The following is a 25,667-nucleotide window of genomic DNA, read 5'->3' on the forward strand; positions in this document are numbered from 1 at the left end:
ATTATTAATTCCATCAATTACATGCAAAAGAATACAGCTATTCCAATTGCTAAAAGCATCAGAGTGAGGCTGTGCTTCATAGACTATTATTGCTCACATGAAAACCTTCTTGGCTGACTGAGAAGTTTGCAACCAGACAAATTATTCTCAATTATCAATGGCTTAATTGCTACTTCTGTTTTCAGAATTTTTTTTACAAAGAAAACTTATTTAAACATATTTAAAGTGAATAATAATTTAATTAGTGAATAATTTTTTTTAAGATGCACTTCATGGACATCATGAACTTAACAAGCCACAAATTTCTCTACTTTTAAAACCTCTATTTTGGAACATTTATTTCATGTGAAGTGGGCTCCTTTGTATTCACTTGCTTTTTACCTTGCTGGTTCTGCAATGGGGGCAGAAAATCTGCACTCACTTAACTCTGACCTAACTCTGCTGGCCCACAGTTTTAAACTACAGTACACCCAATAAAGAAAAATAACACTTGCTTTTAAGATAGCTATTTCAATAAACTGATAGCCTCAAGGACTAAGAAAAAAAGTGATGCTTTAAGGGCGAACTGGGGCCTTCTCATTTAGAAGACTTTCCTAGTATCAGTCAGAACCTTTTTGTGATATGTCTGTCATGGAAAATGATCAGAAGCTGCTGAAGTAAACAAAACGTGGGTCTGTTCTGCATTATTGTAATTTGCAGATACCCTGTGCCTGCTTACAGAGGATGGCCAGAGGCTTTTAAAACTGTTAATGACATGAACAGTAGCCAAGAACTGTCTTTATTTGAAATACAAGTGTATTTTTAAAATAAACCAGAATGTGTGAATCCTCAAGCAGTTGACATTTGCATTAGCTTTAAACAGTGAGAATTTTTTTTAAAGATACAGATTTCTCACCAAACATTCTGTAGACCAGTTAAACAACTGGAAGCATTTTCAAGAGGTGTTTCCACTACTTAAAATATTGGCTTTCATGACTGCTGTAAATCAGGCTTTACAATAAGTGACACTTGGCTCCTTTTCATTGATTTCTCAGTGTTCATAAATTCATTAAATGTTCATTCATCAAATTCTATCTCTTTTCTGGCTCTTCCATGTCAGAAGGAGGCACCTGTTTCCAAAAAAAATGAATTGGCAGATGGCTTAGTAAGTATTGCACCATATCACAGCTGGTGGAATGAAGTAATGTTAATAAAGAGAAGACAAACAGAAATTAATATATTCAGGATTAGAAATAAGGGAGAGAGGATTTTTTATCTTGTTCTTTTCTTTTTCTTCTTTTTTTTTAATTAATATTCTTCTATAAAAGTAGAGCTGTGAATCCTAAATACTAATTGTTGAAATACAGGACAGTTTGGGACTGTGCAACATCTCTGCACATGGACATCAAATACACTGTAGTGCATCTGCTGTACATGCTGGTTTTATCCATGTATGCGCTGTGTCATTTTTCCAGTTTACTAGGCATCTGAAAACCAGCCTGGTTTCAATGAAAATACGTGGAAAGCCATGTTCCATATGCTTTTCATATGAGACATGAGATTTGACTGTGTAATACTGGACATCCTCCATTCTGTGGGACATCTGCCAAGCTCAGCAGAAATAAAAGTTACAGGCAGGAGAATAAAACCAGAGGAATAAGTGATTACTAAAACCTTATTCTGTTTTTAATTTTTATATTCTACTCTGGTCTCAGCTGTTATATTTAACTTTTAACAATGTCTCTAGCTGGAATAGCCATGTATTCTGTACTTTAAAATGCTTTGTGGTTAAAACTTTAAAATGTTTAATGTTCATAAATGAATGACAAAAGTTCTCGGCGTAGGTTTAGAGATTTCCAAAAATCCTAGTGTGTCTCCCTTTGCATCTTTAGGTAAGAATGTATCTCTGATCTATGAGTTTGAAAAAGCCTAAGAGTCTTTTAATATGCATGAGTAGTTTAGATTGTATTTGAAATGTAAACTGCAGCTGTTACAAATTCTCTCAAGAAAGATCTTACCTTGTTTTTGAGTGTTGCCAGTGATTATGTTACTCTGTCCTTTTGGTCTGTTATGTCCTAGATTGTGAACTAATGAGATTAAGAAAGAAATGGTAGCTTAAATTTAGGGGAAATAATTCTATTCCTCATGGTTACAGAAGCATGAAAATGTTCCTCTGAAAAATGGCAATAGAAAGTGGCAAATAAATAAAAACCTTTTTTTAGCATGATTTTGAAAGCCAGAATCCTGGTTTCTGTATAGTTCAGTTAGCAGTCCCAGAAATGTAAATTCCAAAGTCCCATTTTAAGGCCTTCCTTTCACATTTCCAGAATGTAAAAGTAAATACTGATGCCGTCTACATATTTGGCATTGCTTTCAAGATGTTGTTTTCTTGTATCTATTTATACATCTAATACTGTTCAACTCCTTTTTATTGCCATGTATGTGTTTGTTATACCTAATGAGAAGCAAGTCCTCTCAACACCTTAGATGCTGTAGAAAACTTCAAATTAAACTGGAATTGGGTGTCCTGTCTACCATACAATCCACAGTCACATCCAGGTTTCACTTGCTAAAACTTACTGTGGCTGTAGGTAGAACTTTTATAATGTTCAGGTCAATGCATGTGGAGGATTTTTTAAGCACTTCAACTCCCAGTCTAATGGAAAGAACCTGAGAATATTTACCTTCATTTAGCATGCTTCCAGTATTAGTAATTAACTATATTACAAGAGGTGGCATAAATCACCTACTTGGCATTGTCTCACTTTAGTGAGACACCCTAAGTTAGAAAAGGTCCTACTAGGCTATCACTTTCTGCAGGCTATATGCTGCTTCCCTAATATTCTAGTACTCCACTGCTGTTGCTTTGTCTGTGTTACATCTGTGAAACTTGGAATAATCCCTGCATGTGATACATTGCTACAGACAAGAAAGAAAGGAAATTTTACATATTCAGGATGCGAATGTAAATTACTATTTTTATTTAATAAAGACAGATTGTTGAGCCTGGCACTAATTTTATCCTTTATTACCAGTGAAGACATGAGAACTTGAAGTACATCCTGCTTCCATACCAGGGAAATTGGCTCAAACTGGAAGGAGGAAGACATAGCATCGTTTTTTGTGGAATATGTCCTTTAAATGTTAGTTTACGAAGACATGCTGAGTAAAAAGCCCAATTTTATCCAAAAGTTGTTCTTAAAGATGTAGTATACTCAGATATACATAGCATACTCAGACAAAATAGCCCAGATAAAACAGTTTTAGAAACCTGTTGGACTTTATGGATGCATCTGATTATTGCTCAGGAGCCCATTTTGGGAAGGAGATCCACCTACTTCTGTGGCTTCTCTGGCTGATGTGCTTAATCTATGCACTTGAGCACACAATTATGTCCTGCAATGACTTAAAAATAACTTCTAACACCCCAATTAGCTTCTAAAAAGACCTCTGTTTTATCTACATTTTTAATTTTTCCAGGATGAAAATCAGTTCTACAATTCCTTTTCACCACTCTGTAGTCCTTGCTTGTAGTACGATGGCCTCATATATCTCCCTAATAGGATCTTGCTGCCTTGGTACACTTTGGTCATATAAACTTTTCACTGGTTACTTTGCTTGTAATTGTGATGTATGCCACCAGTTTCCTCTCTGCATTTGACTAGTTTGGACTAACATGGAAATGAAAAATGAGTGAATGTAAATTTTTTGCTAAAAGAAGGTCTTAAGTGTTGACAGGACAGCTTGTTCCAGCCCAGAATTTTCTCTGCACATAAACATAGAATACATTTCACAAATCAAAAATGCAGTTTTTGTTTGTTTGCTTTTGGGTTGTTTTCAGAGTTTCTTGAAAGGACGTAATTCTTAAATGAAAAGAAACACTAGGATGTGTTTAAAAGGGAAATACTGGGATAACAAAGTACCAGAAGAGCAAGCAAAGCTTGCAGTAAGGAAGCTGAAACTAGTATACAGGTAATAAGAACAGTGCCAGGCCCAGTCATCTTTGCAGCTAATATTAATTGTGAGGAAGAACAGAGGTTTATGTTGTCCTGTTGATGTAGATTTGGTAAATTTCTTCTTTGCTGCAATTGTAACACATTACATGTGCATTACACATGCTTTTACATTATCATCTGAACTGCAATCTTGCACTTCTAGAAAATCAGCACATGGGGAAACTGTGTTATCATTTAAAAACACAATCAAAGTTTTACTTTGATCTTTTTTCCAGAGTAGAAAAAAAAAGGTTAAGTTTATGTGCCTTTTCTTTTCTCTTCTGGGGATGTTGCACTGTGATTGTGTTTGCCTGCATGATTCATTACAAGCTCACTGGCAGATGGTCACGTACACTTTGCAAAAGTGCTTGATGCTAATAATCAGCTTTTAGCTTTAATATTCTTTTCCTAGGGTAAGTAATGTATATTATCCTAATGCCTAGAAATATCATGGTTGTTTTAGTCACTGCCATCTAAATACCTTTATCCTTCAGTAAAAAAGGCTTCTCTGTACATGTTCAGTATTTTATGAGTGAAACCTACTACATGTATGGATGGTAGTGACAGAAAAAGGGGTCTTCTGTCTTCCATATATGAACAAAATGGAAGACTAAGGGTTTCATGAGACCAGAATGTGCTAGAAAACCTCCTGGCTCCTGCATATAATGATTTTTTTTGTTGGTTAAGCCATTGGAGCCCCACAGGGGTTATATAGCTAAAGCTTCAGAAATCCTGCTTTGTCTTACTTGATCCTCATACTTGTTATGGTAGAAGGAAATTGTTTATGTGTATTTTATTTGTTTATGTATATTTTATTGCATAACAGTAAATCAGGCTTATATGCAGTGTTTATCTGTAATAGTTAAAATGCTGTCAGTCCAAAATACATTCCATTTATTTAAAAGGTGAAATTGTAGAGAACTGCTTCTATGTAGCACAGAAGAATGTGTATATCAAGAAATTGTTTTATAAGAGGAAAAATGTGTTGAATTATTGGCTCTTATCATTATATTATCATTTGTTTAACAGTAGTTGTAGATAGAATAGCTGAAGAAGCCAAAATATGGTGGAACTTTATGGGGACCCCTTTATAGCTATGTTAGGAAGGGAAAATTTCTGGTCTCGCAGTTTTAGTTGAGACACTTGTTGAGATGCTCTTGTTGGCTTTTGTTTATTATAGTTGTAGTACACTATATCCAGGCAATAAAATTAGTTACAAATCTGACTCCCTCAAAACACAATGTCATTCAGTGGTTCCAGCAAAAGTGAATCTTATTTATTTAATTTAAGTTCCCTTATTTTTAATAAATTCCTTGCTCTTTCTTCATTTAATCATAAGCAAAAGGTTGTACTGAACTCTGTTCATGTTCTTGGAAGAGAATATGACACTGAAGTCCATGGCAATATCACTGCAGGGTAGGATCATGGCCTACAGATCTGATATTTTTCTGAATATATTTCCCAGTTACATCTCCTGAGAGCATTACATTTTAGTACATTTTAGCTGATACAGCTTGTCTTCTCAGGCACTTTTATAAGTGTGCCTAAGGTACAGTCTTAACTGCCGAATTCTGTCCTCCAAAATTGAGGCTTAAGTAATTCACAGCTAATATGAAGAAAATACTCCATGGATATGTGCCAGATTTTGTCCTATTACTCTTAGTTTCCCTGATATAACCATTTTAATAGGCTCCTTTGGTTCCTAACTCCCATACCTTTGCTCCAACCACACAAACACCAAAAAATTCAATTTTAAAATGTATTCATAAGATACTTGTCAAACTAAATTCCATCTTCAGCTGATTACTTTGCAATTATTTTTACTTATTGTGCTTGTGAGTATATGTTTTTGTATATGAACATACTTCTGTACTTGTTCTTACTGTTTTGTGATTTATTCTGTGTTGATGAGACTCTGTTGTAGACCTTGGAGGTTTTTTCAAAGGCAAGAAGTTCCACTGCCATGATTTTCTTACAATGATTTATGTCTTGTGTATTGAAGTTATTTATCAGAAGTATTTAAAAGATGGTCTAAATTTATAATTTTTAAAAAGTATTATTTAATATTTGCCTGAAGTTGGTCCCAGAGGCTGCAATGAAAAAAGAGCCTCACTTTGCTAGTCAGTATATTACTATTACAAAGGTAGTATTTCTTTATTTTTTTCCACTGAACATAAAACCAAAACAAAGGATGGTGTCTGCACCAGGGACCTTTTGATCTTCAGAAGAATATTTCTGTCCTTTCTTTTTTTTCCCAATCTGACTGAAAGGTCACACTTTACTCATATTTCATTCTACCAGATTTATTTGTGGCCTGGAGGCTTTATCAAACTCATTTCAAGCAGAAAAGTTCACATGAGAGACTTTTACCTGTGGAGATGAGGCAGGTGATTCTGGTCACCTTCAACAGTCTTTGCTGCATGTCATGCCTGCTTTTAAATCTATTCTAGAGAGAGAAGTCTAACAGCAGTATGCTTGCCTGAGAGACAGGAATTTTATGGGTAGTCTGAATGGGATGGGATTTTCTTGGCCATTTTAATAGTAACTATTAATTAGTATCTATCTTTTAGACTAATATGTTTTGGACAATCCAGGCAAAAAGTGTAAAAATTCTGTTTACTACTAACTTTCTAAAATCAAAGGAAATACACATTTAAGAATCAGTTTAAAGGGGTCCTCACTACCATGTTAAAACTGAAAAACTTGTCCCAAAATTTTAGTGATCTACCAAAAGTTTTGCCTGGCCTCAGAGATTCCTGCCTGAATCAAGGTACGTTTATAAGCACCTTGAAACAGCTGCAGTTTCAACACAAAGCAGAGCCAAACTCTACAGTTTTTATTGAGTGCTGTTATTGAAGTTCTGGGTTTAGTCTAACATGAAGGAGGTAGATAACTATGATGTTAATTAAGAAGTTTTGCACAAACCTTTACTATGTGGAACGATATAGTTGAGTCGATTGTGGCTTAGAAGAGAAACTATAAAATAGGAATGGCATAAATAATTGAAAGATCTGTTTGTCCCATCCCATTGGGTTTTTGGTCAGGCTAAGCTCATACTTATGAAACAAAAGATGTGCTTCTTGAAGCAGTACAACAGTGTGGTCCCATTATTATTATTCTCTGTGTGATGTGGATTGGGCTGGTTGCTGCTTACTCATGTAGGAGATGCTGAAGGACACATAGTGGTTCATCTGATATTAAAAATAGACAGTATTTTTTCTTGGGTTTTTTGCTTTGGGTTTGTTTGTTGGTTTTGGTTTTTTGTTTGGGATTTTTTTGGTTGGTTTTTTCCTGGAGGTTCATAGAATCACAAAATGGTTTGGGTTGGAAGAGGCCTTAAAGATCACCACGCTGTAACCCCCTCCACCATGGACAGGGACACCTCCTTCCACTAGACCAGGTTGCTCAAAGCCCCGTCCAATCTGGCCTTGGACACTTCCACGGATGGAGCATCCACAACTTTGGACAAGCTGTTCCTGTGCCTCACCGCCCTCACAGTAAAGAATTTCTTCCTAGTATCTAATCTAAACCTACCCTCCTTCATCTTAAGGCCATTCCACTTGTCCTATCACTACATGCCCTTGTAAAAAGTCTCTCTCCAGCTCTCCTGTAGCCCCCTTTAAAGTACTGGAAGGCTGTTCTAAGGTCTCCCAGGAGCCTTCTCTTCTTCCAGGCTGAGCAATCCCAACTCTCTCAGCCTGGCTTCATAGGAGAGGTGCTCCAGCCTTCTGGTCACCTTTGTGACCTCCTCTGGACTTGCTCCAAGAGTTCCATGCCTTTCTTATGCTGAGGACTCCAGAGCTGGATGCAGCACTCCAGGTGGGGTCTCAAGAGGGCAGAGCAGAGGGGCAGAATCCCCTCCCTTGCCCTGCTGGTTACACTGCTTTTGATGCAGCCCAGGATATTGTTGGCTCTCTGGGCTGTGAGCGCACACTGCCATCCGATCTCCTGTTGTGTGCTTTCCCCTAGAGCATCTCACCACTGCTCTTGGGATGCTGGCTTCTCAACAACACTGCCAAGTCATTCTCCTTTTTGATGAGATAATTTCTCAAACTTACAGTTTTTCCAGGATTAACTGCACTATTTCTATTTTCATGCTGCCTTTGGAGGGTGCTGCAGACATTGTGGTGGTTATTTTTTTACCAGAAGATTTCAGCACCCTCTACTGACTTTAACCATCTACAGTGGATGTTTTTTCTACTGAATTCCAGATTTGTCTAGAACACAACCCTGAGCAGCTGACTGGGCTTTTAACTTCATTTCCTGGAAGCCTTTGATTTAAAAGACAAAGACGCAATGCTCTCCATAAAGATACAATGTGCACATGGTCTTATCCAAAATGACATTTGTTTGATTAATTATAACTCCTGTTATAGTGTCATTTTAAGTTTGAGTTTCTGCCTTGGTGAATCAGCACTTCCAATTCTGTGGTTAAATAAATTTAGGCAAGAAACCACATGTAATGTATAGGCTGTATTGTATTTAAGCAGACAATTACATTGTGCTGTGCTTGCAGGTCTGGTATTTACCTTTTCATGGGAATTTGTCTTTCTCATGGTTAGTTGCAAATGAAGTAGACAGAGGTCTTTCATCTGGAATCTAACATTAACAAAAACTGAAAATTAAGGAAAGAGGACATTGGAAAGGATTCTTATTTCTCTTATCTTATAGATCATGCTGAGGAAAACACAGGAACATTTCCACTTTAAAAAATTTCAAATGATAAGTCAAAGAATACTGTATTTCAAGTATTATGGCATTCTAAAAATATTTTTTAATTACTTTACACAGGTGGTATTACATTTGTATGGCATTAGAGGAATTATTACCTTTAATGGCTTTCACGAGACAATATTAGTGGAAACCCTGTTACCCATGTTTTATCTCAGAGAACTGCATGCCATAATTAAGTGCACTTTAAAAGCCAAATTAAACTGAATGAACAAGTAACCGGTAAGGATGTTCTCTTGAGCATTCATTCTTACCATGATGAATGATGCTTGTTTTTCTCTTCTCTTTAATTAGAATGTTTCTACATTTGCCAAAGAAAATGTTGGAATGTGGACAAAAACTGAAATTATAGGAACAGGGTTTGATGTAATAGCTTATTTGTAAAGGAAACACAACTTGTTTGGTATTTTATTGAAACAGGAAGTTCAGAACCTCAGTACACACAAGCACAACAAATTCTCAGGTGCTAGTTGAGTCATCTGTTGTTGGAAGTAGCCTCATAGAAGGCTTCCCCTTGATTTAGTTTTAATCTTCAATTAACAAAGGGAAGGAAATTACATACAGATTTAGTTTTAGATTATGTGCAAAGCTCTCTGTTGCTTTTTAGCTGTCACCCTGATGTGCATGCTTTGTGACTGTATCATGCTGGCTCTACTGGAGTGCGTCTCAGTGAATATATTCAACATTTAATGAGCATAAGAGACGTGATGTATTCCTTTTATTTATGAAATATTATAAAACTTGCCTAGTCAAAGTATTTTGATTTTTCCTTCTCTAGTCCCCTCATACCTGATTTCAGCTTTACTTCAAACTGGAGAAGTAATAAGGTGGTAAGGTGATAAGGTTGTAATTGATAAAACTACGGTTTTAAGTTCAGTATGGGATTCTTTAATTTTCAATTGTCATATTTGTTTTTAATAAGGGGTCTGTTATATAGCAGAAAAGAGCATGACAATACCATATAGTTTTGTTTAGCTGTGGAATCATTAAAAACCACTTTGGCATTTATGTGTGTATCTTCTCAGGGGAAGATTTAGCTTTCCCTGTCCTTCTGTATGACACTGGCCTTTTCTTAATAAGAAGGATTTATTGAATTCCCTCCAAATCACATCATTACTGTTTCTCTGTTTAACCCCAGGAGTATTCCAGTGTTGTGCAGTGAGTTCTTGCCCCCATTAACAGTCTGAGCAATGATGTCTTTATAGCTCTCCCAGTATCAGTCCACAGCATAAGGATAAATGCATTACACTTTAATCAATAATGTCATTTTGAGAAAATTTCCATGGGTAGCATTAGAACTACCATGTTAGCACCTCAATTTTAAACCTAACAGAATTTTAAAATAAAAATAGAAACATGATCCAGTAAGTGTGCAGGACATTTTTAAACTTTTTCCCTTATGCAGGACTAGCTAGATTAGATTATTTTCCCTCATTCTCTGACTAGTATATATACTTTAGTATAGTATGTGTGCAAACAAACAGTACCTTCTGTTACATCATGAGAGTTTGCATTGATATAAGGACTACAGCTGTATTCCTGATACATCCACCTTATTCCCATGGATTTTAGTGGGAATTCTGGATTGGGACGGAGCCAGATATGAAAAATATTTATTTACATACATTTAGTAGAAAACTAGTTGGCAGGACAGTTGTTGTTGAGCATTTGTATTGTATCTAAGATATCCAGATGTGTGACTAGAAAATTACTAGTAGTTTTGCTTGAAGACTGTGACTATTTCTGTGCTTCAGAGTATTTATCTTGCATGTAAGCTCAAATCCCAGTTGCTCATATTTTATCTACAGTACTTGCTCAATATCCTTTGGTTTTCAAATTGGAACTGCTTGCATATGCAATGACAGTCTCTTGAAAAGGCTTTCTGCTATCACGAAAGCTAAAGCACTACAGTAAAATCCAGATAGACTAGAAAGTAGTAGACACTCGATCCTGTGCCATTCTTAGATGAAGAACAGCAGGAATATAGGAAAGGAACTCAGAAAGGAGGACCGGGTCAGGAGTTTGACCCTACAAACTTTGCCCAGCTAGCACAAGAAGTCACTGAAAGTCCACTACCATAATAAGTCTGCCTAGTTCTCTGCATTTAACTGCATCATAACTGTCACACTCAAATTTAAAACAAACCCAAATTCCATATGGAATTTACAAGAAATTTTTTTTTTTTAAAGAAAGGGTTTTTAGAAGATCACCATTACCTTTTCAGTAAACAGAAGTGGACTTTCTTGTGAATTGATTTTAGATTGCCACTTCAGATTTGCACTTCAATAGCTTCACCTTTAGAATCATAATTTTATTTTATCTTCATTAAGACAGTTCCTGCAAGACCAAATGCAAATATCAAATAAGTCAAATTAATATTGTCCCATTATCTTTGTCATTAAAAAAAAGTTAAATTAGAAATAAGTGATAGAAAAGAAAAAAAGTGGAAATGTTATTACATATTGAAATCCCAAATACATCTGAAATCCTCATCAGGAGTAAGATTATATTCTAAATAAGGCTTATGTTTCAAACTTCTTGCTCTCAGCAATGTTAGACTTCTGTTTTCCTCCAGCATTTGATCAGGTTACTGACACAGTGTCTGCTCTGCCTCCTGTAAACTCTTAAGAAGAAAACAGTAGGGCAATCCTCTGTAAATGTGTTTGGTGTGTTAGCTCACAAGTTGGTAAGCATCAGTTCCTTAAGCAGATACTGGAATCAGTTATTTTTAGAAGAGCATAATTTGTTACCATGCACAACTTGCCACTGTGGTTTGTGAAGTCAGTTTTTCACTTCATTAAAACAAATCCTTTTCAAATGCTCATCCTTAACTTGGGAAATAAGAAGAGCAAAGAGAATAAATTTAGTGTCAGGTGCTCAGCCATTACTCTACCAATTTTCATAGCTTTAAATTTACTCTAGATTCACAACATAAATATTTCTCCCTCAGCTGTATAGAAGACCGTCCCAGCTTGCTGTTGCAATATACTCAGTTTTTATATTATTGTCATGTTAAAAAGTACAATAGTTCATGAAGATAATCTTCAAATATAAATCGTTAATCATGTCTTTTGTTTAGCCCCTATGAAGAAAATGGTCCTCTCCAAAAAACTTTTCTTGAGAAATGGTAATTTTAAAACGTAATTGATAAAAAGCACCTGGTCAAATATTTGAACACCTAGGGGGTTTTTTTGCTCTGTGTGTGCTGGCAACTCCACTTGCTACTTCTAGGGCTGGAGGATTAAATGTCTCTGCTTTCCGTTCTTCCTATGGGATCTTCCAATTTGTGAAATAGATTAAGTGAAGAGGAGATGTTATTACACATAAAGAGGTATTCCTGCCAAGGAGTACTACTCAGGGAAGTTATAGGCCAGAGGTAATCACAATAGCAGTTCTTTTGGGAGTTTCTGAGAGCAACACAAATCAGGTCTATTTTTGCAGTTGGCAGCATTCTACAGCAGTGGCACCATGTGTGGTGCCAGGTAATCTTTTAGAGTGGACTCATTTTTGTGATTCTCAGACAGTTTTAAAGACTTTTCTCTGTTGGACTTCAATGTAATTTCAGCTGACCCTTTAGTTCATATTTTAGAAACCAAGCATTCCCTGCTAATTATCATTGTAGTGCATGTGTTTCCCTTAAGTAGAGAGTTTGCATGGGACTTCTGAATGCAGCTCTCCAGGTTTCTGTTGTGCTTAGTCATTACAAACAATTTAAGAAAAAAATATCTTTTAATTATACATCACATTTTCGTTAATATTTGGTCTGGTATGTTGTAATATATTGTGTGCTAAACAGAAACATTTTGTGGTTTTTTTGATGAGGAAATACTTTAGGCTGCCTGACTTAGTTTTTCCTCTGTTGATACCAAAAAAAAATTAAAATGAGAAAGCAACTTTAAAAAAAAACTAATTTGCCAATGCCTGATTTTTAAAGCCAAGTCCTTTTTATTTGTTTCTCTGCAGCATATCAAAAAAGATTGAGAAAAGTCAGCCCTCAGAAATTTGAAGGAAAACGAATTCACTGCGTTCAAGCTTTGACATATTTCATAAAGCTGTTGAAAACCAAAACATGAAAGCCAGATTTATGAACTTTTTCAAAGTTATTTGTAGATTCCCAAGACGATTGTGTTCCCATCACTTACTGTAGCCTCTAAAACTCAAATGATGCTTAAAAATATTCATGTTTGGCACACACTGAGTTACTTCTGGGCGTTGCAATGGCATTCAGCTAAAACTGAGAAGTAGAGAGAAGAATGTACTCTGCCTTCATGTAAAACATTTCAGCCTGTTGAGACACAGCAAAAGGACTCACATTTTCATATTTTAAAGATAAAACTAGCAATTATTTTTAATGTTAAGATTACTTTTATTATGGGTTAATACAACTGTTTTGGGAATGAGCCTTTTGGGATCGTCTATGTAACCCTTCACATTTGCCAGGCTTTTCCTTTCAACAAGATCACTCACTTTGTTATTACTGGAATAGAAAATTCTTTTATTTATCAAAGTATTATTCATCTGCACATTGCCAGGTATAGCAAATCTGTTGACAGCACTGGATTTAACATTTACTGTTAAAGGCAAATGGAAGGATTCCCCACTTCCCTAAGCCAGCAAAACAAATGTCATTCTTGAAACTCACTGCACAGTATCCTGTGTTGATTAAAAAAGAGTTGGACTGTCCAAAATGATTCAATATCTAAAATACCTAAGGTAGTTGAAACGAGCTTATAATTTTTAAATTTTTTTATTTAATGCAAATACTGGGCTTCCAAGCCTTGTGTCTTCACTATTTGTAGTATTTAACCATGGGGAGTATCAAGTTGTTTTTCATTAAGTGCAGCATGTTATTAGCTCTTGGAATTTCTGTTTCAGTGTGGTCTTTCATCACTGAAATATAGTTATCTGGAAATGTATTCTGTGAAAATGCAGATGTGTTTACTCCCATATGATTAAACATTGCTATTTACTTCATTAATACTTCATTCCTTAAGCTACTCTGCTGAAATTAATAACATACTGGTCTCATGCAATAGGCACTGTTCTGCTTAAAACAAAAATCCAACAAACAATTTGCCTTATGTGGATTGGGAGACTTCAGTAAGCCTAGAGGATACCTTATATAAAATATGGGTAAATGGTTGCAATATGAGGGAATAAATGCCAAACTACAACTAATCTTTCTCCTTCTTGTTGTTGTATGAGAATGAACTATGAGATACCAATATGGGTAAGTTGCAACTGTTAAAAGATAGGCTACAATTAGTTGAGGTCATTATTTTTGTGTAGTTAATAATTCCATTTGAAAGAAGCATCCCATACCTATATCGCTACCCCATTACATCTGCCAGAAGTGACTCCATGCTCTCTGGTGCCTGTGTCTAGGAGTCAGTAATCCAGACAAAGGGAAAGGGATCTGCAGAGTGTGTGAGTGAGTGCTGAGAGCACCATGGGCACCACACACACTTCAGGCCCTGGGCTTGTTCCAGCCTGCTCCCCAGAACCGAGCCCATCTTCTGAGTGTTTTCCATCCAAACAGAGCACAGCCTGTGCCCCAATGGCTGCTCCGCTGTGAGAACTAAAAGTACACTCAATGGGAATGATTTACAGATTAGTTTCAAAATTGCCAGTAAAAATGTAAGCATCATTTTGCCAAAGGTCCTGTGAGGATAGATCCATCAAAAATAGACCTCTGTCAGCTGTGAGGAAAAATAGGTCCATGTATATATTACATATCTTTTAAAGTCATGGCTGGTTGTCTAAATCAAATTATTTGGAGGCTGAGATTTTCTTGCTTTGTATGTGGTCTCAACTGCTTTTGTTCAACTGTCAGCTTAATCAAGGGAAGAAACTTTCTGTTCTTGCTTTGTTTCCTTTGTGTTTTTGAGACATACGAGCTAGCATGCATTTACAAACTGAGTTAGTTGGAGAGTCCTACCAATAATGCTGGATTATAAATGGTAGATTCAACATTGCTCACTTAGATGTCCTGCACAGAAGGTCCATATATGCTCACATAAGCTCTTTGTCATAAACATAATGAGTCCACCACGCCAGCACATGTAGGAACCATTGGCATAAAACATACAACTATTCCATCCTTATACTGTTATTTATTGTCTAGGCTTTTGCTAAGCTACCAGGCTGTAAAATCTGATTAATCATGACCTAAAGTAGTGGAACTGGAGATTCACTCTGTCAGTCCTTTAATTACTAAACTGTCTTCATCTCACCTCTTGAGTTTTCTCACTTTCACCCTTGTGAATTTCCTCCCTCCCAACATCCCACAGAGTGGGGAAGCAAGTGGCTCTGTGGTGCTTAGCTGCCATCAGGGCTAAGCTACAACAGATTGAAATTAAAATAACCTTGAGAGATAGAAGGAATGGTCAGAAATAAGTATGATGGAGTTCAGTAAAGACAAGTGCAAAGGCAGAGAAATAATCACGTGCAGAGTGACAATGCAGTATTTCTGCCCAAAGAGTAGCTCGGTATTTTAGAGGATCTGAACCAATATATGTAACCTCTGTCATACTCAGATAAAAGAAGCAGGCATACAAGGATGTGTTAACAGGAATGCTAAGCATAAGAAACATGAATTGTTTCTCTCTGCAGTGTGCAGAGAGCAGTGGTGGGGCCTGAGCTGGAATACCGTGTCTAGTTTTGGGCACTGCACTTCAGGAAAGATGTGGGATCCATTGGCAAAAATCCAGGGGAGAGTAACAAAATTATCAGAGGTCTACAAAATATAACCCCAGAGCAAAGACTGAAAGAACTGTGTTTGTTTAGTCTAGAGGAGACTGAGTGGAGACATGATAACTGTCTTCAAATATTTAAAGGTTGTTGCAAAGAGGAAAAGAAGAAATTATTCTCCATGTCCCTTGGCATTAGGACAAGAAATAATGGGCTGAAAATGCATCAGAGGCAATTTAGGTTATATCATTAAGGAAAGCTTTCTAACTGTGAGAGAAGATAAGCATTGGACTAGATTGTGTATGGATGTGAAAGATTTCTACCTTCGAATTTTACTGGGATTCTTGGGGACTTGTCACACGTAGTACATGTAACTCTCACAGTATGCCACTGGTGCAGGGCTCAGAGGTGCATGTGCCACACTCATACACTACTGTGGCATGAGGCATGGAACAGAGCTGCTTTATTGATGTTCTGGTGAGGAAAACACTGCCCAATTATAATTGGTAATTATTTGCACAATTTTGACATAAAATTTTGCAATTTCAATTTGCATTCTTATCACTGCATGGTATCAGTTGAGTTGTCTTGAAATAAGACAAAATGGAGGAAGTACAAGTTTTGAGGTATTTCTGAAGAAAGATTTAAATTTCTAGTCCTGAAAAATCCTTCCTTCATTAGCTAATTTGTAAGTAAAGGATTTTTTTAGTTTCAAAAATAATTAGTTTGTGTTGAAACAAAATGCAAATATATTTATTTCAGAATATTTTTGAAGTTGTAAAGAAATAGTTATAGTAAAGTGACCATATCTTACTGATTATTATCTGAGTGTTTTTAAATTATATATATATATTGGAAATATAGCTCCTTGATTTGCAAGTCATAGTTACTCTCAAAAGGGAAAAGACTTATTGCTTTACCCTGGTTTGTTTTTATTAATCTATAGTTGATTACATTGAATTATGTAGTTTTTAAAAATAGTTTTATCTCTGGAAAACAAGGAAATTAAACTAAAAATAAGTGAATTTGGGTTTTTTTTCCCTACAAAAATTTGCTATGCCAGAAAAGAAATGGCTCAGACATCTTCCAGTATAATTTTGAATATCCGCCAAACAGTAGATTTATTTGCCAAACATTTTCATATAGTATTCCCACTGGGACTCAGTCTTCCAGAGAATAAATTGGTGAAATTAACTTTTCTTATCAGTCTGTGGGATTTGAGAGAAGCACTGTTGTCTGCCAAACTCAGTACAAAGAAACAATATCAGCTAAATTGTCTGGATTCAAGTGTTCTTCCTTTCGCCCTTGCCTTGGCCAGGAAACTTTTATATGAGGGAGTATCAGAGGAGGGGAAGAAACTGTTTTGAAGAACTTTCCAGATAATACAGTCTTGACTGTATGCCATTTCTCCTTTTACTTTCCTTTTTATTTTTCAAGATCAGACATTGAAGGTTTCTTTTTTCTGGACCAAATTTTCCACTCCATCCTCTCCCAGTTCTGGCTCTGGCTCGGAGCACCAGCCATCTCCTACTGCAGAAACCTGTGGCCAGTTTTCCTGTGCACAATCTCTGTGTATGTGCATGTGCTGGGGTGGTGATGTTCTCACTTCTGGCTGTCTGAAGGCTTGACAGACAGGGAGCTTCTATTTCAGCCAAAGGATATCGATAACCAATGAGAAAGCATTGTTTCAATAAATAGTCAGAGATAAAGATGCAATATTTGTAATTAACATTGCATGAATGTTGCAAGCTGAGTTTTGCTCTGAGAATGAAAAACATCACTAACAATAACAAATGCATGTCGTACCAAAGAGTGGAAGAAGGTTCTGGGTGCTATTGAGATAATAGTATGGCAGTGTGTCCTGAACCAGTGGGGTCCTGAATCACCACCAGTGGAGTTCCATTAACTTACACAAGATTCTTCAAAGCTGAGGATCTACTTTTTGTGAAACTGCTTGCTGAAGGAAGTTGTTTCCAGCTCTTAACATGCTCTTTTCATGCCGGAGAGCACCAATTTATTTGTCTAGTGCAGCATTTCAGTGTAATTTTTAAAGCTTTTAGTGAATATTATTTCAATTTTAGTATTCTCAACATGTTAAAAAAACTCAGCCAAGTGCTAAAATAAAAAAATCAAACTAAATTATGAGCTTTTGGTTAAAGTTGAAAATGTATGGCACACGTTTTTCCTTCAAAAATAGATTGCTGCTTGATTAGTTGCTTCTATCCTATTAAACCTGATATTTAGAAAGATGAAAAAGAAAGCATTTCTTCTTTGTCTTGCAGCAGTACTGCATTGTTAACACAAACCTCCTTGATCCCTGTAGGGTCCTGCAGATTCTGCAAATTCCTCGCTGCAGGATAACTGTATTTTCAGAAGTCTGCACACTGCAATACCCTCCTTTTTATCAGAAGCAGGCTGATGCTCCACTTGTGTGGAGGTAAGACCTTGATCTCTACGTATACACAGGGCTCCACTTATGTGTTCTTTAAAATTTTTACTAAATGGCAGACTGTCCAAAAGCGCATATCACCGTGCAAGTGTAACGATTCCTAACAGAGGTATCATTTTGATTTCATTCCTCACAAGGGCTTCATAAAGAATTATAGTAACTGAAAATGCAAACATTACTTAGACAGTATATTGATCCATACTGACATATTATGAATATTAAAATCTTGGAGCCTAATACTTCCCCAGCAACACCACTAAACTGTATTAAAATTAATATGCCATTTTATATGTGTTTTATTGTTAAATGTGTACATTATCAAAGCATAAGGCCTGTGGGGTTTGGTGTTCATCAGTTTTATGGTGGTTTTGCCATTTAGTATTTGCAGAGTAGTGAACTAATCCTTCACATTTCAACAGTCAGTTTTCTCTTTACTGAAAATGAGCAATTTCTCATAAATTTCAAATGAAATAATACTCAGTCTTTGGATAGATATAAACCATAAAATATACAATCTTTTCTCTTAAAACTGGTGTCTGCAATTTTATTTTCTGCTGTTTGCATTTAATAGAATATATAAATTATTTTTGCAATTAACAGTAACCAAGACATAACTACAGCTTTCCATGATTTCATACATACTATATTAAGTGCTCAAATATTAATGATAAAATAAATCATAAGGGGTTTTTGTAGATTTATTTATCTCTAGTAAGTAATTGTAATTAAAAATGAAGATAAATAATGCATACATTGATTGTGCAGCGCATTCACAAGTTTTCAGACATGTGTAATCATAAAAGATTATATATATAAATATATACTACATTATATGTATTTTTGAAGCTAGTACTTCACATTATCAATTCTAGGCTACAAATACAATTTCTATTAATTTTAATGAATCATAACCATACTCTCCATTTCATTTTTGTGAAGTATTATTATTCTGATAGCAATTTAGACTGGAAATTTCTTCATGTGCTATTTTCTGGAGCTTGGACACTGAATATTGAGTGCTGTATATAGGAAATTAGCAGTTTCAGTGCTTAAAAATTTCCAAGTACATCCAAAATAATTATTTTATTACATATTGCATGAATTCAGGTATTATCCAGAGATAATACCTTTGTGGCACTTGATAGCTGTCTCCTATGGAGTTTATGGAGTTTTCTGTTTGTTTTGGCACCTCACCCAGCAGGAGCTTTTTTCATACAGTCCTAGACAAAACTACAAAGTTTAGGGGGTTTTACACTATGTGCTCTTTTTGCTCGGGGGATTGAAAATGAGTCACAGGAGGGATAATAGTTGGTGAAATTTTTTTGTGGTTTTTTTTATTTTATAGCAAAGGCTTTATTTATTTGTCAAACATTCTCCTTAAGTTTTACTTCTCTCAACAGTGATTCTTTTTTTCCATTTAAAACTTAGGTTCAAACAAACAACTAAATTAATGGTACATTTATGAGAAATGTATGCACGTAAAAGGTGTCTTACCGCCATTCATCCAGCTGAAAGGATGAGGTTCATGGTTAGAGTCTTACCAAAAAAAATTAAACAGATGTATTTATAACACTTTGTTTTAGTGTCCATCTTCTAAAGAATACCATTGGAAAGGAAAAATCAGTGCTGCCTAATAGGCACTGACACAACTGTAACCATAACTACTGACTTATAGATACACAGTTTGTGGAAATAGTTGCTTTTGGGATCTGATATTTTCCCAGGCTTGGTCTCTGCTAAGGAATTATTTATTTATTTGTAACAGTTTGCATGAAATGTGTATGGTTTCAAAGGGCTGGGAGCACCCCTGGAGTGCCGCAAAGGCTTTGATGTTGCAAAGGCAGCTGAGTCAATTCAGGGGTAAGAGCCTGATTGCGCCCTCTCATCCTCCCACCAAAGCCTGTGTGGTCAGCTGGCTGCCCTTCAGCAGCTGGCTAGCGGTGTAACTTTCAGGCCAGTGGGCCAGAAAGCAAAGTTACCCTTCCAGACTCCTCTCTGAGCTCTGAATGTAAATGCTGTGATTTTTGCCTGTCTCTCTGGCCTGTGAGTAGACCTGGTGTGCTTGAGCAAATCCAGGGACAACTGACTGGGGAAGTGGTAGTGGTGATCCAGACATATGTAGAGATGACATTCCATCTTGAACCTTTCCTCTGGCATTCCCAATGGGATGTGCTGTGTTCTTACCCTGTCCTTCTCTCCAATGCACTGGTAATGCACCCAGATGGAAGTGCATTAAAGGCAGTTTAGGAAAATCTGCTCTGTGGCAAGTCAGCACTTCCCTTCTCTGGGTACTCTAACTATGTACTGAATGAATAAATAAAGCATGCTAATTATGGACATGGGCTGAGGTGAGTGCTTTCAGGTCTTTAAAATTTGGGTTTCCTGATTTTATGATTAGCTATGAACACATTTGCTTTAATTTCATCCAACAGCTGTTTCTATAGGAAGATGTATCATATAAATGAGTTTTCATTACAATGGCAGCAAATAAATCCTTTCAAGGGATTTTTTTTAGGAAGCAGGAATACAATTAGCCCTTTTAAATCATATTCCCTAAAATATGTGAAATAGCAGATCACAACAATTTATATTGTGTCTTCTGTCTAACACAAGTCCTACTGCCTTCTTAAGATAAAATCTTCTCAATTCTAATAAATTTTACCTTTAAAATCTTAGAGTTTCAGGTTGACAAACCCAGTGTGACTTTTGTCATTTTTAGTTAAATCTAATCTATTGTAGATAAACTAGCACTATACTCTCTTTGGAATTGTCTTTTTTCTATCAGATGCATCTGATTTGTGCCAATAAACAATTCCAAAGAGCTCTGTGTCAGATCAACTAAGATGGCATTGCATTTGTGATGAGGCTGTTATGAGGTTGATACAAAGAGATTCTTATTTTTCACTATAATGCATACTTTAATTTGTTGAAAGTGCTTACAACAAGCACTTTCATAGTTTCACAATTGCACAGTTTTTTAATTAATTAAGATTAAAGATTGCAGTCTAGTAATACCAAAATCACACTGCTCTGTACATCGCAGATTGCAAAGTGGTTTATGTTCCTGACCTTGTCCCCTTTTAAGACAGTGATCATGGCCTCTAAGCCTCACAAGACCCATCACAAATGGTACTCTAAGAGAATTCCAAATCTAATACCATGCATTCAAATAGTACAATTATTAATTTTCTGTTTTTCATGACACCAAGATGCCCAGCAGACAGGTACTCCTAGAAGAGCATTCTGCTCAGATGGAGGTAGGCAGTACACTGAGTCCAAAACCAGATCTGCACGTGCAAGGCATGGGATGCAGGAAGGGCCATCGGATACATTCAGTAAGTTTGGGTCCTCCAAGGTCTGCAGTATAACTCTGCAATGATCCTGTGATCAACAAAATTATTTAGCAGCTATTTGACTTCCATGAGACAGGATTAGGTGTGCCATGCCATTTTTAAACCTAAGTTCACAAAGGAATAGGAAATAGAGGGTATTTTTTAGGTTGTGATTGAGTCTTTTTGGTCCGCTTCATCCATAGCAGTCACTGTCTTTATAACTTAGTGAATTCAGAAAGCAAACAATCAACCTAATTTTATTCTCAGGAGATCAACCAAGGAGCTAACAATCAGAGAAAGCTGAATTATTTATTGTTGGAAGAGATCTCAAAATTCAGATTGGGATTGACGTGTCCCAGAATAGCAGAGGCCAGTGACACAGAGCCTCTGAGCTGTGAAGTCTCACGTTAGCACGGGTTTCAGGCTTTGCAGGATCTTCCTCTAGCCAATTGATCAGAAGTGCTACATCAATTTACTTGGACTGTTTTCTGTGAACATGCCATGGAACCATTTGGCTTTATAAACCCCTGTAAATCAGGTGGAGATTCTTACTTTGGCTGCACATCTGCCAAGCACATACATTACCACATTAGTTTCTTAAGTGCCTATAGTTTCACAGCATGTTTGTGTCAGGACTGGAGGAAGACTGGTAATTTCTTCCACTGTTCCAGTTACACCTTCTCACTGGCTACAGTTTCATATTCAGATGTCTCATATAAACCAGATATATGCAAAATGACCTTTCCTCCATGCTCATGTTGTCATCTGCATGAAAAATTCCAAGCATTACATAATATGAAACATTTCTTTTTGTTCTCACCTTACAATTAACTCCAGTCTCGTTATAAATTTTCCAAACTTTGACAAGTGATACAAAATCAGATCTGTTACATACATTGCACTGGCAGGTCAATGGCAACCTCATGCTAAGAATACAACTTTTTTTTAAATTTTGGTATGAAAACTTTATTTTGCATACCATGATGTGTACACTTGCTGTATGCACTGCTTTTATGCATATTGTAGTTAAAGCTTTAATTGCTGGAACACTGTTCTGCCAGAGAAGAAAATTTGCCTTATATAGATTAAGCAGATTTTTATTACAATGATCAAATGTTACAAGGTACACAGCATACACAAAGAACTTATTTTGGTTTTGTGGAGACAAAAGGGTTTACAGTAAATATTTTGCTCTGAGTGCTGGTACATTTGTGTAATTTGTGTATTTCATACATCTGAGTGAAAATACAGTTTGTATCTGTGGAGCACAGGAGGGCAAAAGAGGTCCTAAAGTGGTTTAAACTCCGAGTTACATACGTTTGTAAAACTCCCCAATACAAACCAACAAACACTATATATTATAAAGGCTATCATGGGTTGTGTATGTACTGCAAGACTTTAATTACTTGTAATATCTTTTAAGATTTCTGTGTAATGGACAGTGTTATAAACATAAGAATGTAAGACTATGGTGAAAAATAATATTGTCAAGTGCTTTAAGAAATTTTATAGGTAAAATGTCTGCCCTATAATGAAATAATCTCAAACTCTGGTTTGGGAATTGTACTGATCAAGTAGAGCAAATTCCTTGTATATTTTACCCAAGAATTTCTGATACACTTGAAAAAGTAAAGTTTATACTAATATATTATATATCTTTTTTTTTTTTTCTGAATTATGGAAAACAAGGATTAGTCTTACTTCGAGTGGAAATGTAACACATTGGTTAATTAATTTTCTTGTTTCCTCAAATACAGATCTGCAGGCTTCAGCATCATCTATCAACAGGAAAATACCAGCAGAATCTCTTTTCAAACCAGCCTGTCATGTTTGTATCTCCTACCAGTGAGCCATCCTGCAAAAAGCTAATTGAACCTATACAGCTGGCAGGAGGAAAAATATGTAAAGCCTTATGTCAAGCGAAACTCTGTATAGGAAAAAAAAAACAGGAAAGAAGTACCAGGAAATAATATCTTTGTTGGAACAATGGGTATTAGGTAAGACACTAAACTTCAACTTATAGAAAATATTGCAGAATATGTATTTAAAAAATTATCGTAAGTATTTCACTAAACTGAGGGAAGCAAATGGAACCAACTGCCACAGCTAGATTTTCAGGAAAGTTGTCTCTGTGGTGAGAACTTTCTCTTACAGTTAAGACTGCTTTATGATGGTCCTGGTACCCACCATTTTGATTTTACCTAGAACAAACATCATTCAAATGTTTTTGAATTTATCTTTTGTATGACGGTTTCATTTAGAACACACTAAATTAAGTGGAAATGCCTATATGAGAAATGCTTTCTAAAACAGCACATATTTCCACTTTAGATGTAGCTTTAACTGGTATAAATTGGCATACCACTACTGAAATATGGTGACTGGCACCCTCTGATAAATTGTCCTGAAAGCTGCATTATACATCTGAAAGACAATTTTTTGCAATCTCTATTTCACTTGCAAAAAGTTTCTTTTTAACATCTGCTGTTACATTTCTGGGAGTTCTTAGTCTATCATTTTTCTGACTCATTTGCAACCACAGTCTGACTGACTCTTTTCAGCAAGGGTATTTTCCAAAAAGGGACCTTATTTAGAAAAAGTAAGATTTAATTTTTGTCATATGCTATGTCAAACTCCTCCAGGAAGTGTCTCACTCATACCCTAGCAATAAATGTACTACAGGACTTGATTCTATATGAGAGTAGCCAAGAAAGTCCGAATCTCTTGACCTCTAATGCTGTCAGATCATAATGACTTAAAACCTGGATGAAAATACCATTAAAGAAGAAAGGAAAAGTGATCCATAAGGGAAAAAATACTTATCTAAATGCACATTTTATGTCATACTTAAAGTATAAGATAAAATTGTGAAGATTGACAAGAGAGGTGTAAGAAGGTGCCATTGTTTATTGTACCTTTCTCCAGCTTCAAAGAAGACTTAGAGAGCAAGTGTGCAAAAAAAAGTGAGCAGATGATGAAACTAGAGGTTTGTGCAGGACTAAAAATAAGAGTAAATTAAACACAAAAGTTTCCTATAGTAGTGCTCCAGATGGACAAATGTAATGATCTAAAGTGGTGTGGGATTCATGTGTCTCACTCCTACACTGGTCTTATGAAGGTCTGCCTTATCCCAGGTCAAGGATTTCATGAGCTACCTGCAGCTGGACAGGCCACACTAACAAAAAAAGACTGTGAATTTTTTGTGCCGTTTACAGATTTCTCAGTTCACTTTTGCAGTCTGATTTCTAATCACTACGTCCTGCTCATGAGGCATGGTCATACTCCAGCTAATGTGTTTTAATTCATTTGATGAATCATCAAATCTCAGAAAAAATATTTCTATATGATGCTTTAAAGGAATGATACAGACCTTTGAAGCTCTGCCCCTTTCTCAGCAACTGTGTGCATAATAGTATGAACGGTGTCATGTATAAATTGCTGTCTTAATCAAATAAATCAAGTTTTTTCTAATCTTTGACACTTCACTGTTGCAATCCAGTTGGTTTGTGGCTATCTGCTTTCTGCTACTAATACCAGTTGCCAATAAATTCACTCAAGGTTGACCAGAATAAAAAGCACATAGGTCAATAATACAGCACCTTTTTAAAACTTAAGTAAATGGTAAGTGTTTGCACTATTATCATTTGACTGTTCGCATTTATTTTCTCCCTTTGGGTTCTCAGCTCCACCAAACTGCTTTATACCAGCAACTGCTCTGAAGTACATTGTTGCTTTATCATCTGTTTCTTCTGCATTTTATTTTAAATAATCATGGGGTTTTTTAATTTATTTTAGATTCAATCACTCAGTATACAATATGCCCTATGGAGAACTATATTTTTCAGATGTGAGCTAACTCAAGAGCTTCCATATAGGTTGTAAGGAAGTGAGCCTAGCTTGGATTCAACAAAAAAAATAATCTGTGAAGGAAGTTCCCAAGAAAATGCAAGTTACATACTTATAAATACAGAGGAATGATTTCTATATTTTTAATACTTGTGCAAGTGCTCATCTTGTGAGATCTTTAGTTTTTGAAATAAAGTATTTCCCTAATAAAAGTCATCTTCCTTTTGTTTATTTGTTGAAGACCTTCTGGAACTAAAAAACTAAAATTTGAAGGAATCACTATTCACTGGGAGGAAGTGGAAAGATATTGTCTAGTCTTTAAACAAGGTTGGTCATGTTGTAGTGCAGCTAAAACACGTGCACTCAGTGTGGGTGAGTGTGCCTGCATGTGTGCAGTCAGCAGGAGCTGTGCTCCCAGGGCAGGTGCAGGAATCCTGTTGGCTCCTCTAGTCCGAGTGCCTTTGCACACACCTGAAGGGCCATGTTGCCACATCTTCATGACCATTGCTAAATACATCTCTTTGGTAAAAGGATGAGGTTGCCCATAGTGCTCAACTCACACCTGCTGGTGTAAACTTCGAAACTGAGTTTTCAAAAGTAAGTGAAACTCAGTAATTACACTCAGATGTGTAGTTAAGGTATTGC

At 36.1% G+C, this 25,667-nt stretch overlaps 1 protein-coding gene across 1 annotated transcript in view; it reads left to right on the forward strand.

The window, feature by feature from the left end:
* The window catches only part of MCPH1 (microcephalin 1), a 131,798-nt gene extending 106,566 nt beyond the window's left edge, over positions 1–25,232 (forward strand). Inside the window, 2 exon segments of the mRNA XM_032104607.1 lie at positions 22,934–23,113; positions 23,116–25,232. Coding sequence (XP_031960498.1) covers positions 22,934–23,113; positions 23,116–23,199 — 264 coding nt within the window. The 3' untranslated portion in view covers positions 23,200–25,232.
* The last annotated feature ends 435 nt before the right edge of the window (positions 25,233–25,667 follow it).

This window comes from Corvus moneduloides, chromosome 3 (genome assembly GCF_009650955.1).
Source record: "Corvus moneduloides isolate bCorMon1 chromosome 3, bCorMon1.pri, whole genome shotgun sequence".
NCBI classification, from domain to species: domain Eukaryota; kingdom Metazoa; phylum Chordata; class Aves; order Passeriformes; family Corvidae; genus Corvus; species Corvus moneduloides.